The 13256-nt window shown below is 57.1% G+C and overlaps 5 protein-coding genes across 5 annotated transcripts; 4 read left to right on the forward strand and 1 right to left on the reverse strand.

Annotated features, from left to right (window-relative positions):
* Positions 1-282: 282 nt before the first annotated feature.
* On the forward strand, positions 283-1623 carry CHGG_09601 (uncharacterized protein; the record flags this gene model as incomplete). The annotated part of the gene is made up of 5 exons (XM_001227527.1): positions 283-967; positions 1032-1141; positions 1208-1242; positions 1303-1472; positions 1538-1623. The coding sequence occupies 5 exons, from the start codon at positions 283-285 to the stop codon at positions 1621-1623; spliced, it is 1086 nt and encodes a 361-aa protein (XP_001227528.1).
* A 1824-nt stretch (positions 1624-3447) lies between these two features.
* On the forward strand, positions 3448-5349 carry CHGG_09602 (uncharacterized protein; the record flags this gene model as incomplete). Its single annotated transcript, XM_001227528.1, has 3 exons — positions 3448-3969; positions 4022-4861; positions 4930-5349. 3 exons carry the CDS (start codon positions 3448-3450, stop codon positions 5347-5349), a joined length of 1782 nt encoding a protein of 593 aa, XP_001227529.1.
* Positions 5350-7247: 1898 nt separating this feature from the next.
* On the forward strand, positions 7248-10307 carry CHGG_09603 (uncharacterized protein; the record flags this gene model as incomplete). The annotated part of the gene is made up of 3 exons (XM_001227529.1): positions 7248-7748; positions 7829-9394; positions 9450-10307. 3 exons carry the CDS (start codon positions 7248-7250, stop codon positions 10305-10307), a joined length of 2925 nt encoding a protein of 974 aa, XP_001227530.1.
* A 743-nt stretch (positions 10308-11050) lies between these two features.
* Positions 11051-11706, reverse strand: CHGG_09604 (uncharacterized protein; the record flags this gene model as incomplete). The annotated part of the gene is made up of 3 exons (XM_001227530.1): positions 11051-11097; positions 11218-11296; positions 11458-11706. The coding sequence occupies 3 exons, from the start codon at positions 11704-11706 to the stop codon at positions 11051-11053; spliced, it is 375 nt and encodes a 124-aa protein (XP_001227531.1).
* A 768-nt stretch (positions 11707-12474) lies between these two features.
* On the forward strand, positions 12475-13216 carry CHGG_09605 (uncharacterized protein; the record flags this gene model as incomplete). Its single annotated transcript, XM_001227531.1, has 2 exons — positions 12475-12725; positions 12823-13216. The coding sequence occupies 2 exons, from the start codon at positions 12475-12477 to the stop codon at positions 13214-13216; spliced, it is 645 nt and encodes a 214-aa protein (XP_001227532.1).
* Positions 13217-13256: the final 40 nt, after the last annotated feature.

Consider the following 13256-nt stretch of genomic DNA (forward strand, 5'->3'; position numbering starts at 1 on the left):
ACTAATGTGCGTCAGGTTGCTTGTCAATGTCACTTCAAGTCCACGACGTCGGTATCTTGGAGGCACTACAAGTATCAATGAAAACGTCCATCAGTAAACGTTAATAGATAGCTGAGTCACTCTTGAAATTAAACATAGTGGCATTCTACCCCTGGATCATCCTGTCGAAAACAGCAATACTTCAATTACACACGGCTACCGACCTACTTCTTGTAACACCCAATTAGACGGCGACCTCCCCCCTGTTGTACTACACACCCTTAGCCACACAGACAAGGCAACATGGCACGACAGTCTCAGCAGCTCGAACTAGCGGAGCGGCCGACGGGGCCCATCGTCCCCGGCAAGACGTTCCGGCAGCGGACCGTAGCAGCACCGACCGAGGCCGACCTCCAGGACGGCCAGCTGCTGCTCGAGTGCCTGTACGTGTCGTACGACCCGGCCATGCGCGGCTGGCTCGACGACAAGCGCTCCTACATCCCGCCCGTGCAGATCGGCGAGGTCATGCGCGCCGCCACCATCTCGCGCGTGCTCGCCTCCCGCTCCGCCAAGGCCAAAGCCGGCGACATCGTCACCGCCCCGCTGGGCATCCGCGAGGTCGGCATCCTGCCCGAGAGCCAGGTGGAGCCCGCGTCGGCACTTGTCGCGGGTGCCAAGGTCACCGACCTGCTCGGTGTGTTCGGCCTGACGGGCCTGACGGCGTATTTCGGCATGACCAAGATCGGCGAGCCCAAGGCGGGCGACACGGTCGTCGTCTCGGCGGCTGCTGGCGCGACGGGGAGCGTGGCCGCGCAGATCGCAAAGATTGCCGGCGCCCGCGTCATCGGCACCGCCGGCAGCGATGAAAAGTGCCGCTGGCTGAAGGAGGAGCTGGGTCTGGATGTTGCCCTCAACTACAAGGACCCGGAGTTCCACAGGAAGTTTAAGGAGGCTACCCCCAAGTTTATTGACGTGTTCTTCGACAATGGTAAGCAGCGTTCTGGGTTGTGAAAGCAGAATCGATGGGAAAGGCTGACAAAAAGGATGTTAAGTCGGCGGCGAGCAACTCGAGATGGCGCTTGGCCGGGCCAACGCCTTTTCCCGCTTCGTCATGTGCGGCGGTATCTCTCAGTATAACTCTGAGAGCAAGTCAGGGCCCACGGTAAGTTGTTCACCGGCTAATATTTTACACTGGCGTGGAAACATGCAGCTAATACCACAACCGCAGAAAAACTTCTTCAATATCATCGGCCAGCGGATCAAGTAAGTGTTCCGCTGTACATAGGTTACGTTCCAGCTCGGCGGTGCTAACCCCCCCCTCAGGATGCAAGGCTTCATCGTCTTCGATTATGCGGAAGAGTATGCCGCGGCAAGAACGCAAATTGGGCAGTGGCTGGGTGAAGGCAAGCTCAAGAGGAAGGAGACGATCCTCAAGGGCGGCGTGGGGGCCTCAGAAGAGGCGCTCGATTATCTGTTCCAGGGTCGGAACATTGGTAAGTAGCAGGAACAGCAAGGGGGACGGGTAACGGAATACGAATCACGGCTAACTTTCGAACAGGTAAACTGATGGTCGAGGTCAAGAACCCGAGAGGGGGACGCGGCACGGCTGTGACTTGCATGTTAGATCAGAATAGGAGTAATTAGGCTCGTTACCAATCTAGCTGTGGCCCGCTACCAACTATCTGCATTGTCTATGAGCTGTGCCATGATCCCCCAATCCGTGACAAACTAACATATCCGTGAATGCTCCTCGGTGATATTTGATGTGGACCGCGCCGGTGGCCGATCTATGAATCAGCGAACCTGTGAGAGTCGTATAATCGGTAGTCCCAAATAGGTCAATACTAGTGAGTCGTACGCAGCATAATCCACGTACGGCTGTTTGTAAATGCCAAGGACACGGGCGGCAACCTCAGCGCTCGGGCATGCCTCCGGCCTTTGAGGCGGTGGCTACGGCGATACCCACAAGGACGCCCCCTATACGTTTCGGGCCGGAAAATGGTGAGATCTGGGTCCTGGCACCCGAGAGCCGTATGCCGGGCCGGTGGCTGACAACCCGGTTTGGTGGAGCATAGCCCGAGGGTATCACATCGGTGCCGGGACGGATTAGCTGGTCTTCGTCCGATAGTGTAAAGTTATGAAAGAACCCATGGAACTTTGTAGCCGGGATTGCCTTGAGGCCTTGGTTGGCATACTCGTCCAAACGACAAAGAATGTCATCTCAGCTGGTTAGTCGGGGCAAGCCGTGGTGGGCCGGGTAAAACCCCTCCGGCGACCTCCGGGTCAGGCACGCGGAATCTTCCACGAGTCAGCCGAGACCTGAAGAAATTTTCTTCATTCGTTCACCGACCGTATCAAGTGTAAATCTCTGTCATGTCATTATTACCACCCGGGTTAAAGTTTCCCGGGTTTTGCAGATGGGTGGCTCATTGAGTGTTAAGGCTCTATCTGGCCCGCAACAAAATCTAGCCATGGCCGTTTGACAAAGCGTCGAATGCCAGCGGCGTCAGGTGAGCCATGAGGACAAAAGCGATCGCATTCTGGACTCTCCAGGTCGTACAGCGTTGCAGTTAGTTGCTGCTGCATAAGCTCAGCGGGCGGGCTGTGGCGAATCGGATGCAGACTTCTCCAGGCTTACTCGATTGTTACTCGATGGAAACTTCAGGCTCGTGATAGCTTCGGATGGCCGCCAAAAACGGAAACAAGGGGGGCGGTGTCTGGAAGTCCACAAGTGGACAGGGATATGAGCCATCGGCTTCATGATTGGCTAGACTGACCCTTGTCTGGGCCTGGTTTGTTTGCTCGGAGGGCGGCAGTCTCCTATCCCGAAGATCTGACCAATAAACGTCCCTAGATAAGCCCAGCTGGCCAGGGGTCCTTTCCTCTCGCCGACAGCGGCGGCGGCGAGGGCAGGTGAACCCTTCACCCGTCCTAGCCCCACAACCTTCCCGGACCCCTCCTACGCAGGGCTCAGCCGGCCAACTTGCCAACGCAACATGGCAATCTGGACCGGAAGGATGGGAATTGCTTCGGGTGGAGCGGTCTGGGGGCCGAGGAGAACTGCAGGCCGCGGTGGGCCGTTTCGAATGTTTCAAAGGCTCTTCCGCCCTTTTGGGGCGCCTTCCTAAGGAGGGTACTGTGGCCTATGTGCCGCCGCCGCCGATTCTTTTATCTCGGGCCCTTACCCACAGCTTCGTTATCACACACTTCTCTTCTCTCGACGTCAGCGTGGATCATCTCTTCACTGGTACCCCCTGTCTCTCTGTTGTCCAGCACACGTGTGTTGTTCCTTGAAATCAGCCCTATCTTTACCGTAGTCCACCCACTTCGTCCGAGTCGTAGATAAGCCCTCCTCGTCTCGCCAGATAGAAGGGTGACTTGTCCTAGGTACGATAATTATCGACGTTACCAGGACCGCTCTCATTCATTGACTTCCGGAATCAACACACCTGCAGCATCTTTTTCAACATGACGGTTTCGAGTGCCCCTCACGGCGGTCCTGTCGTCGTCCTGACGTCGACGCGTACCGTTCTCACGCTCCCAGACGACACGCTCCTCCTCGCCCCTGCAACCATCCTTATCTCACTGGCCACGGGGAAGATCGTGTCGGTAGCCCCAGAGGTCCTCCCTAGGAACCTGTTTCCGCCAGACACCCTGTATCAGGATTACAGTCCCAGACTCCTACTCCCGGGTTTGGTCGACGCCCATGTCCATCTTAACGAACCGGGCCGCACAGAATGGGAGGGCTTCAACACGGGCACCAAGGCTGCGGCTTCCGGCGGTGTCACCACTGTCGTTGATATGCCCCTGAACGCCATTCCTCCCACCACCACTCTCATGGGCTTCAAGGAAAAGCTCGCTGCTAGCCAGGGGCAGTGCTGGGTCGACGTTGGCTTTTACGGCGGTGTCGTCCCGGGCAACGCCGATGAGTTGCTACCTCTGGTGGGGGCCGGTGTCCGTGGCTTCAAAGGTTTTCTCATCGACTCGGGTGTGAGTGTGCTGATATGAATCATGCCGGTTGGGTCGTTAATCCTGTCAACAGGTCGATGAGTTCCCCGCTGTGTCGGCAAAGGACATTGCACTTGCAATGACGACCCTCAAGGACACGCCCACCACGTTGATGTTTCACGCCGAAATGCTTCCTCCCGTTGCCGCCTCAGTTGGAGACACAGTCCAGCAGTCGGACCCACCAGCACAGCCTACCGGTGAGCTCGACAGCTACAGCACCTTCTTGGACTCCCGCCCTCCCGTGTTCGAGACATGCGCCGTAGAGGAGATATTGTCGATGGCTCACCTCGCACCGCAACTCCACCTGCACATCGTGCATCTCTCAGCGACAGAGTGCGTCCCGATCCTGCGCAAGGCGCGCCAGGACGGCATCAACATCACGGCCGAGACGTGTTTCCACTACCTCGGCCTCGCGTCGGACAACATCCCGGATGGCGACACCAGGCACAAGTGCTGCCCGCCGATCCGCTCGCAGACGAATCAGGACAAGCTGTGGGATGAACTTGCCGATCCGAATGGCTGCATCAAGACCATCGTCTCGGACCACTCCCCCTGCACGCCTGAACTCAAGCTGCTGCCGTCGCACCTTCAGACCATCTACCAGGATGGACCACGGCCAGCGATACGGCACTTCGATTCCGGTATCGACATGACACCGCCCGAAGGGGAACAACAAAAGGAGGAGGCGGCAGCCATTGATTCTGGCATCAGCGTGACGACGCTGGAAACGGAGCAAAGGAAGGAGAAAGGGGAGGAGGCACTGTCCACCAACCCCTCCATCAACGCGTCGGCACTACCGAATGGGGAGCAGAAGAGACCGGCCCTCACGGCGGATTCAGCTGTGGACGTGACACTGTCACAGCAAGAACAGAAAGTTGAACCCCCCGTCGTCGACTCAACCCCCCAAAACCAACCCCGCAGCCAACACCAACAACAACCAAGGCGATTTCTTCGCCGCCTGGGGCGGCATCTCGTCACGTTGGTCTCGGCCTGCCGATCCTGCACACCACAGCGGCGGAGCGGGCGGCGCGCGGGGACGCGGCGCCGGGCATCCTCGACATCGTGCGCATGTGCAGCCAGGCGACGGCGCGGCAGGTGGGGCTGGCGCACCGCAAGGGCGGCCTGCGCGCGGGCATGGACGCCGACGTGTGCGTCTTTGACGACGCCGACGTCTGGACCCTGCGCGCCGGCGACATGCGCTGGAAGAACCGCGTCTCGCCCTGGGAGGGCCACACCTTCCAGGGGCGGGTCCATGAGACGTGGGTGCGTGGCCAAAGGGTGTTCCAGCTGGGCGGGGAGAATGCCGGCTTTGTGGGGGGGTTGCCGGTGGGGGAGGCGATCGTGGAGAGGAGGACGGAGTAGAGAGCGAGTTCTCTATCATCCATCTATGATATGTTTAAGGCGAAGCTAGACGGTGGCTTGGACGAGGCGTGGCGCGATGGTGTCGGGCTGTTTTTCTTTTCTTTCGGGGCTTCAGCGAATACCCTAGTGATGATCTATCCAGACCTAGAGTTGATGAATCATGGGACATGAGCCGGTGTTTTGATAGATGCTTATAGAGGATTTTCGTCTTTCGTTGGTTTGCACCACCTGATGGTGGCTTGCACCGCCGTGTTAACTTCTGGCACTTGAGCGTATGACATCTGTTCCTGTTTGCTCGGCGAAAAAAAAAAAAAAGAAATAACTAGTGAACGACAAGAAAGCAAGAACGGAGAAAAAAGTCAAACAAAACCGAGAAAAATAAATAAAATAAAATAATCGAGTAGTTACACAATAAGGAAAAAAAGAAAATGTAATAATTTGGGCACGCGGATAACTTTTGGGTTCCACGACGGGTTCGCGTTTGGAGTCAAAGGTTTGGTACATTTATATTTGGAGTTCGGCTTTTTTGTACCCGCAGGATGGCAAGTTCTCACTTCAGACGCTTTATGGTGAAATATCCTTGCGTGCTGCTCTCGTCAACTACGGGAGAAGTGACGACACATGAACACAGCAACCTTGAAGTCGCGGAGCTCCTGGTCTGCCGCTCTTCCGACTTAAATGTGGGCCCGAACACCAAACATATCCAAGATTCCAAGCCTCACCCCGGGCGCTCCAGACAAGGATCCTGAAATGAGCCTTTTGGTGAAGCAAGAGTGACGGCAATGCTTGACCATTGGGCAACCAACAAAACGTTTAGGCCCTTACCACTGCGTTTGAGTGATAACAGATGGAGAGTTTCCCTTATAGATACAAGAGCCAAGAGGCGGGCCTACAAAGTACGGGTAGCGCAAAATCCCGGATTTTCAGAACCGTCCATATCCCAACAGACTGCCCGGTCAACGCACTTCCCGTTGCCAAGGTCGGGCGCTTGACCGAGAGAGAAGGTGGAGAGCATCGACGGAGCAAGCCGTTTAGGTAGTTGGTTAGATAACCACCGAACCGAGTGATTGTCCTAGGTGACACGGGACCTGAAAGATGGAGCTGATCTCTTTGAAGCTGAGGAGAGAGCAATAGGAAAAGCATCGTCCGTGGTGAATTCAAGCTGCCCGTGAGTTTTGTTAATGCATTACGAAGTACGAAGTCGTTACAGTTTTATTACTGCTTTTGGCCTGTTTGCTGGGCTGGGACCCAAGAAATTCGACCCTTGCCGCCCGCCCGCCTCGTAACGATTGCCTTGGGTCGCTCCAGGTCCTTCTTGTCAGCGGAGCTTCGATTGGGCAGAGCCGCCCGCACAATTTCTCCTCAGCTGCGCCAAGTTCCAACCCCCGAGCCCGGTTCTCCGTCCCGGCCACACAGCCACGCACTGTCATTAGCGTCCTTGTTCCTGTTCCGCCGTCCTTTGCTTCCGCCTCCAGACAAGCAAAGAGCCCGATTCCCGACGCTGCTGCTACGCAATTGTTTCGTGGCATGTACGCGCCGCCTCGAATCTAATTGATTGCTTGTGTAAATCACAAGAACAAGCGAACCTCATCCCCAATCCGCTCACCTTGGGGCCCTACAGATTCCGCCGCCCAGAAATCAGCTGAGTCGCCAAGCGCAGCCAACCCCGACGACAACACATCACCAGCGAAGCGAGCCGACCTCTGGTCCCCCCTTTTCAAATATTGACGCAACCATAACGCTGCCTTTTTAGAGCCGCGACAACTGACCGACACTTAATTTCCGGCGCGTCGGAGCCTGTCTACGGCCGCCGACCGCGCCTGACCTTGGACGTTGTTCGACGGGTCACAGTTGTCCAACGCACCTGACGAACGCCCTTCGCCGCCGGTCCCCGCGAAATGCCCTCCTTCGTGCCGGACGAAAACACGGCAATCGACTCGCAGTCCTCGGGTGTCGTGCACCTTGACCGGGCCGCCGAGTACGGCTTATCCCAGGCCAAGGTCAATGGACCTATCGCTCACCAGCCACAATCGCACACGTCAAACGAGAGCTTTGACGGGAGCTCAGCGAATTCCACCAGATCATCCACTACATCCGAGACGTCCATCGAACCGGAGCGGCGCGCGACCAAGAACTTTTCGCTCCCACAGAGCATGACCTCACCACAAAATGGAACTGCCGGCGGAGGAGTAAACGGGCTGGGCTCTCCCGATTTTATGGGCCGGAAATCGCTCTCGTCCAGTCATTCGGCGCCGCTCGTGGATCGGACTGTACCGAGCTCGGGGACGAGAGGAACAACCACTGATGCACCGAGCTGGAATATGGGCTGGAATCTGGGCGACGGTATTCCACGTGTTCCCTCAGGAAACAAAACCCCGCCAGCACAACCAGAGGCCGGGGTGTACTTGCATCCTATCGGTAAAGGTGACGTCCGCTCAGCCCAGAGCGGATCTACCTCGACCACATTCCCTGCTGCCAGCGCTCCGGACCGGTCGCCTCTCAAACCTCGAGCCCGTCCTCGATTCAAAGAAACCAACAACCTGCACCCCACAGATACTCGTCACCTCCCGTGTACGACCAGCCGAACTCCTCCGGCCCTTTGCAGACCCCACCTGTACCGGGTATCAAACATCGGCATACCTTGGAAGTCCCCAAGGCTTCCTCCGCGCGCGGCTCACGAGACGGAATCGACACCGCCCATTCCAGCGGCAGATTCTCTCCTACCATCGCGGCTGCTGGGGGACGTAGGGCGTCGCTAAGTTTAGCTCGGAGAAACACGCGATCCCTTCATTCGGATGGCCCACGCGACGAGGTGGTCCCAGATGAGGACGCGATGCGGTGGGCGGAGGCGTACAGGCAAAAACGGGCGAGCAAGCGGAGGAAAAGAGAGATCGAGGACGACGACAGGGTGTTGGTCGGCACCAAGGTCGACGAGACGCATGCGAACTGGGTGACGGCATATAACATGCTGACCGGCATCCGTGTGGCCGTCTCACGAACCAACGCAAAGCTCGACCGACCCTTGACCGACGCCGATTTCGACGTCAAACAAAAGTCCACCTTCGACATTGCCGGAAACGAGTTGGTCCCGTCAGCCAAGTACGACTTCAAGTTTAAGGACTACGCTCCCTGGGTGTTCCGCCACCTCCGCACTCTGTTCCGCCTGGATCCCGCTGATTACCTGATGTCGCTGACTGGAAAGTACATCTTGTCAGAGCTCGGATCGCCTGGAAAGAGCGGAAGTTTTTTCTACTTTTCGCGGGACTACAAGTACATCATCAAGACAATCCATCACGCCGAGCATAAGTTCCTCCGCAAGATCTTGAAGGATTATTACCAGCACGTCAAGGACAACCCCAACACGCTGCTCTCGCAGTTCTACGGCCTGCACCGTGTCAAGATGCCGTACGGCAAGAAGATTCATTTCGTCGTCATGAACAACCTATTCCCTCCACACCGGGATATCCATCAGACCTTTGACTTGAAGGGCTCGACTATCGGTCGGGACTACAGAGAAGACGATTTAGAAAACAACCCGCGGGCGACCCTGAAAGACCTGAACTGGCTCCGTCGGAAGAGGAATATCGAGCTGGGACTTCAGAAGAAACAACTCTTCTTGGAGCAGCTCTACAAGGATGTGCGGCTATTGCAAAGATTGCAGATTATGGATTACTCTTTGCTCGTAGGCATCCACGATCTCCAACGAGGCAATGAAGAGAACCTGAGGGATAAGACTTTGCGCGTCTTCAACCCGGGCGGGAGCGGCAACACCTCGGAAGACTTCGAGCCCCACTCGGTTCTTATGCGAACCCCCTCTAAACTCGAGAGCCAGCGCAAGGCCAGAGAGCTCCGGCAGATGATCCAGTCCGAGAAGCCGGTGCCAATGGGGCAAACAAGTAGCAGAATGCCGGACGAGCTTGAGGAAGGGCAAAACCGACCGGGCTTCATCTTCAACCAGGACGATGGCGGCTTCCGGGCGACACACGAGGACAACTCGCCAGGAGAAGAGATCTACTACTTGGGAGTGATCGACTGCCTTACCCACGTATGTTAAACGCCTCCCCCTTTGCCAAAGACTAACACGCTGACACGATTCTTAGTACGGTATCATCAAGAAGATAGAGCACTTCTGGAAAGGCCTATCGAGTGATCGCAGTCAGATTTCGGCTCTGCCACCTCACGAATACGGCGAGAGGTTCATCAGCTTCATCTCGAGCATGGCCATGTCACAAGAAGAAGCTATCCGAGCCGCCCAAGAACGAGACGCTGCGCTTGCGGCTGAAGCCGCTGCGGAGATTCCTCCTATGCCCAATTACCAGCCTCCCTTACCGCCTTCTTCGTCGCCATCCGGTCAAAGCCGAGTGGGACAGCAGGCAGGAATCCCTGAGTTGGCTGACGAAGAGGATGATGCTCCAGAACGTGTTTTGAGAACAATTGTCACTGCCCCTCCTAACAATTCGGGAACCGGCAAGGCCAGTCACAACCCGAATGCGCCAGCCGCCGAACGCAGGGAGACAACCGTTCTTCCGGTGGTGGAAGAAGCGATTGAGGGCACATCAACCGGAGACCGCAGCGGTACCAGCCGCGTGAGCAGCCTCACCACGGATAGCGAGGTCAGGCCGTTAACCCCCGCCAAGGAAGGTGATGAGCTCGCCCCGGGGTTTGGAAACCCACTTCTTGGTAGCCGTAACGGCAGCACGGGCAGCAGTTTCCAAGCACGCCCGCCGCCAACTCCGCCAAAAACTGGCCACGGGTACACTGGGCGTTCGAAGCCGGAAAGCGCAGACAGCGGATACGGCGTTGGTGTCAGTGGTAGCAGCAGCAACGGGGGCCTGAAGAGCCTTACCGGGTCCCAGAGATCGCTAGGCCTTCGACAACAGATCAGCCGCGACAGCCTCGACAAGGCTTTGCCACCTCTTCCGAACGGCGGCCAACACCGTTCTCAAAACGTGTCGTAGGGCGATGACGTCGAACAAACGGGAGGCCCGGTGCCAGACGAGGGGTTGCAAAGTGTCTCGGTGTCGGAAGAGCAGTGCGGCCCAGAGGAGTGTGGGCAGGTTCGACGTCGGTTCCTGCCGAGGATACAGCTGGGCCGAGCCCTGCGCAAGCTCCGCCCTTCCCGGACGATAAGCCGACCACCTGCCGAGGCCGATCCAGTGGTGGATGGGGCGGGGTAGAGGGTAAACGGTGGAAGACTGTACGAGCCCGGTGGTGTTTCATCTCTTAGCACACTTGTCTCATTGCACAACATGATACCACAACGCATCAAGCAGCATACACGCCAAGGAAGTTCTTTTGTCTCGTTTATAGTCGTCTCCTTTCTTATTCTTCTTCATGTTCATACCTGTTTCTTCTTATGTTGTTTGGATTCATCTTTCCGCTTCTCGTCATAATCACTCATAGCCGGCCGGGTGGTTGCTACAGTCACATTCTTGCTCGTTAGAAATAGATCAATGTTACGAACGATGGATATACTAGCGGCGATGGAAGCTTCTTTTCTGCACTGAATGCTGAGTTTCGATTGTTATGTTGTAATGCTCTTTTACCTTCGTGGTTTGTGCGATAATCTTTAGCGTAGCAATACTGTTTGAAGCCGAGAGCATGTATTAAGATGGCCCGTTTGACTTGAGCGTGACAATGTCCGGCGTATCATCCATCGTTTACCAAATGTAGTTGTAACTTGAGAAAAGAGCCCATGTTTCTATACCCGACCTAAGCCAACGCCGAGCCGCAGGGCGTCCCATATGACTAGACAAACATATTACATCGTATTTTACACTCTGGCAGTATCGTCACAAACCCGTGCCTCCGTTGTCAGCCGCTGATATTATTTCCTGGCGGCGAAGTCTGTTTGCACGTCCATCTTACTCGCCCCTTGCGCCTCGAGCTCCTTCAACCTCGCCTTTTTCTGGATATCCTGTACCCGCCACTTTTTGAAGTATGTGACCTGCACAAACCCCGTCAGTGACTGAATAACCCACATTGCAGGGACCCTTTCAACCCCGCCCTTTCCCTCTTCCACACCGCGTCATCACCCACCCCTCCCTCCCTCCCGCTCTCCAAACCGAAAGGAAAAGAGGGAGAAGCCCCCAAAAAGGGCAAACCTACCCATTGCGCGGCGCAGTCCTTCTCGAAGCGGCCGCTCTCAGCCCCGCACGCGGCGGCGGCCTTCTTGTCGTCCTTGACGGCGTCGACGATGCCGCTGGCGTCGAGGCAGGCAAAGTAGGCGTCGCGGGCCTCCCAGCAGCGGGCGCGCTCGGCGCGGCTCGGCGCCACGGCACCGCTGCGCACCTCGGTCGCCCGCTTGTCGGCTTCGCTGGGCGCGCCGAAGAGGTTCAGGCTGGGGAGGAGGCCCATTCTTGGTTGCGGTTGGTGTTCTTCTTGTTTCTCGGGGTTCTGTTCTTTTGTTGGGTTTGTTGCTCGGTTGTTCTGCTTTCGGGGGCTGTTTTGGGTGTGCGAAGGGCGAGATCGGCCGGTAGGGGGTGGGTTGGTATCCTAAATACGACGGGCGGTCGTTATGGTGTTGATTTTGTTGGTATTCTGAACGTAGCTTTCGAGCTTCGACAGAGCTTCGAACATCGAATTCGGAATGTCCCGCGACGCCGAAACCGAGCCTGAAAGGGACGCTAAGTTTAGCGGGGCTATGGGGTCACCCGTTGAGCCCCGGTTCCTCAGAGATTACGAGATTACGTACACAGTAATTACAAGTGGGAGAGTGCGACATTGCGCAAGTGAGATCTCGGTCTTGCCTACCTGGGTATCTCTCTTCAGTTTAGGTGTTTCAAATTACCTTCCTCTCAATCGCACACCACGACCAAGGCAGTGAAGTTATTAACGAACATCCAGACCACCACGCCGGAACTACGTCAGCGCGAATACTCCCGAAGCGCCCGTCACTGCCTTCCCCTCCGCGTGGCATATAACTCTGTTGAATCCCCGAAGCACCGGTTGCGCCGCCAGCATAACTATTATTCTCTTGAGCACGAATCCCGATACAGATCGGCCTCCAAATTTCTCCCAGCATCGACCCAACTACGCACTGAAGGCCTTCTTCGACTGCCCCGCATTTGACGATAAGCACACAATCACAGCGTCCCTCCGTCCCTTCCCGAGCACAACGATCCCATGGCGCGTCGGCGACGGCCGCCTCGCCCGGGCGCCCTCGCCGAGCTCCCGCCGCTCAAGATTCTCAGCCAGATCGCCGCGCTCCAAGCGCTGTACTATGCGGTGGCGCTGGTGCTGATGCTCTTCACCGTGCTGGTCGCGGGCTCCGCGTTCAGCATGGAGCTCATCTTTGGCTGGGACGCCGTGCGCGGCGACACGACACAGGGGTGGCTGATGGGCTTCGTGTGGATACTGGACGGGGGGTTGGTGATGTACGTACTTCCACCTGGCGGCGCCGTCTCCTGGGGAGCTAGGCGCTGGGATGTTTGGGGTGCTAGGCACATGGCTGACTTCTACGTAATGCAACAGGGCCGTCGCGATAGTAATCCTTGTCGGCCGCTCCAAACTCGTGCTCGACTTCGCGCTCTCGGTACACGCCATCCACCTCGTCGTCGTAACGTTGTACACGGGGCAGCTCCCGCGCCACACGGCATGGTGGCTTTCGATGGCAGCGGCGAGTGCGGTGTCAGTTGCGCTGGCCACTTGGGGCTGCCGCTACCGCCAGCTCCAGCCGATTACGTTCGGAGGTGGCGGCGGGGCGTCGGCGGCCGGAGGGAGCACGGGACAAAACGGCGATGCTGGGGCGGGCAGGATGAATGGGGATGAGGAGGAAGGCTTCTCCCGCGGTAGAGGACGGGGGAGAGGCAGGGACGGCGCGGGCGAGTACGAGCTGACGACGCTGCCTAGCGATGCTGGGAGGTAGTAGAATGTGGGACTGGCATGGCTTTATTATATACAGCATC

Source organism: Chaetomium globosum, genomic scaffold (assembly GCF_000143365.1).
Source record: "Chaetomium globosum CBS 148.51 scaffold_7 genomic scaffold, whole genome shotgun sequence".
In the NCBI taxonomy this organism is placed as follows: domain Eukaryota; kingdom Fungi; phylum Ascomycota; class Sordariomycetes; order Sordariales; family Chaetomiaceae; genus Chaetomium; species Chaetomium globosum.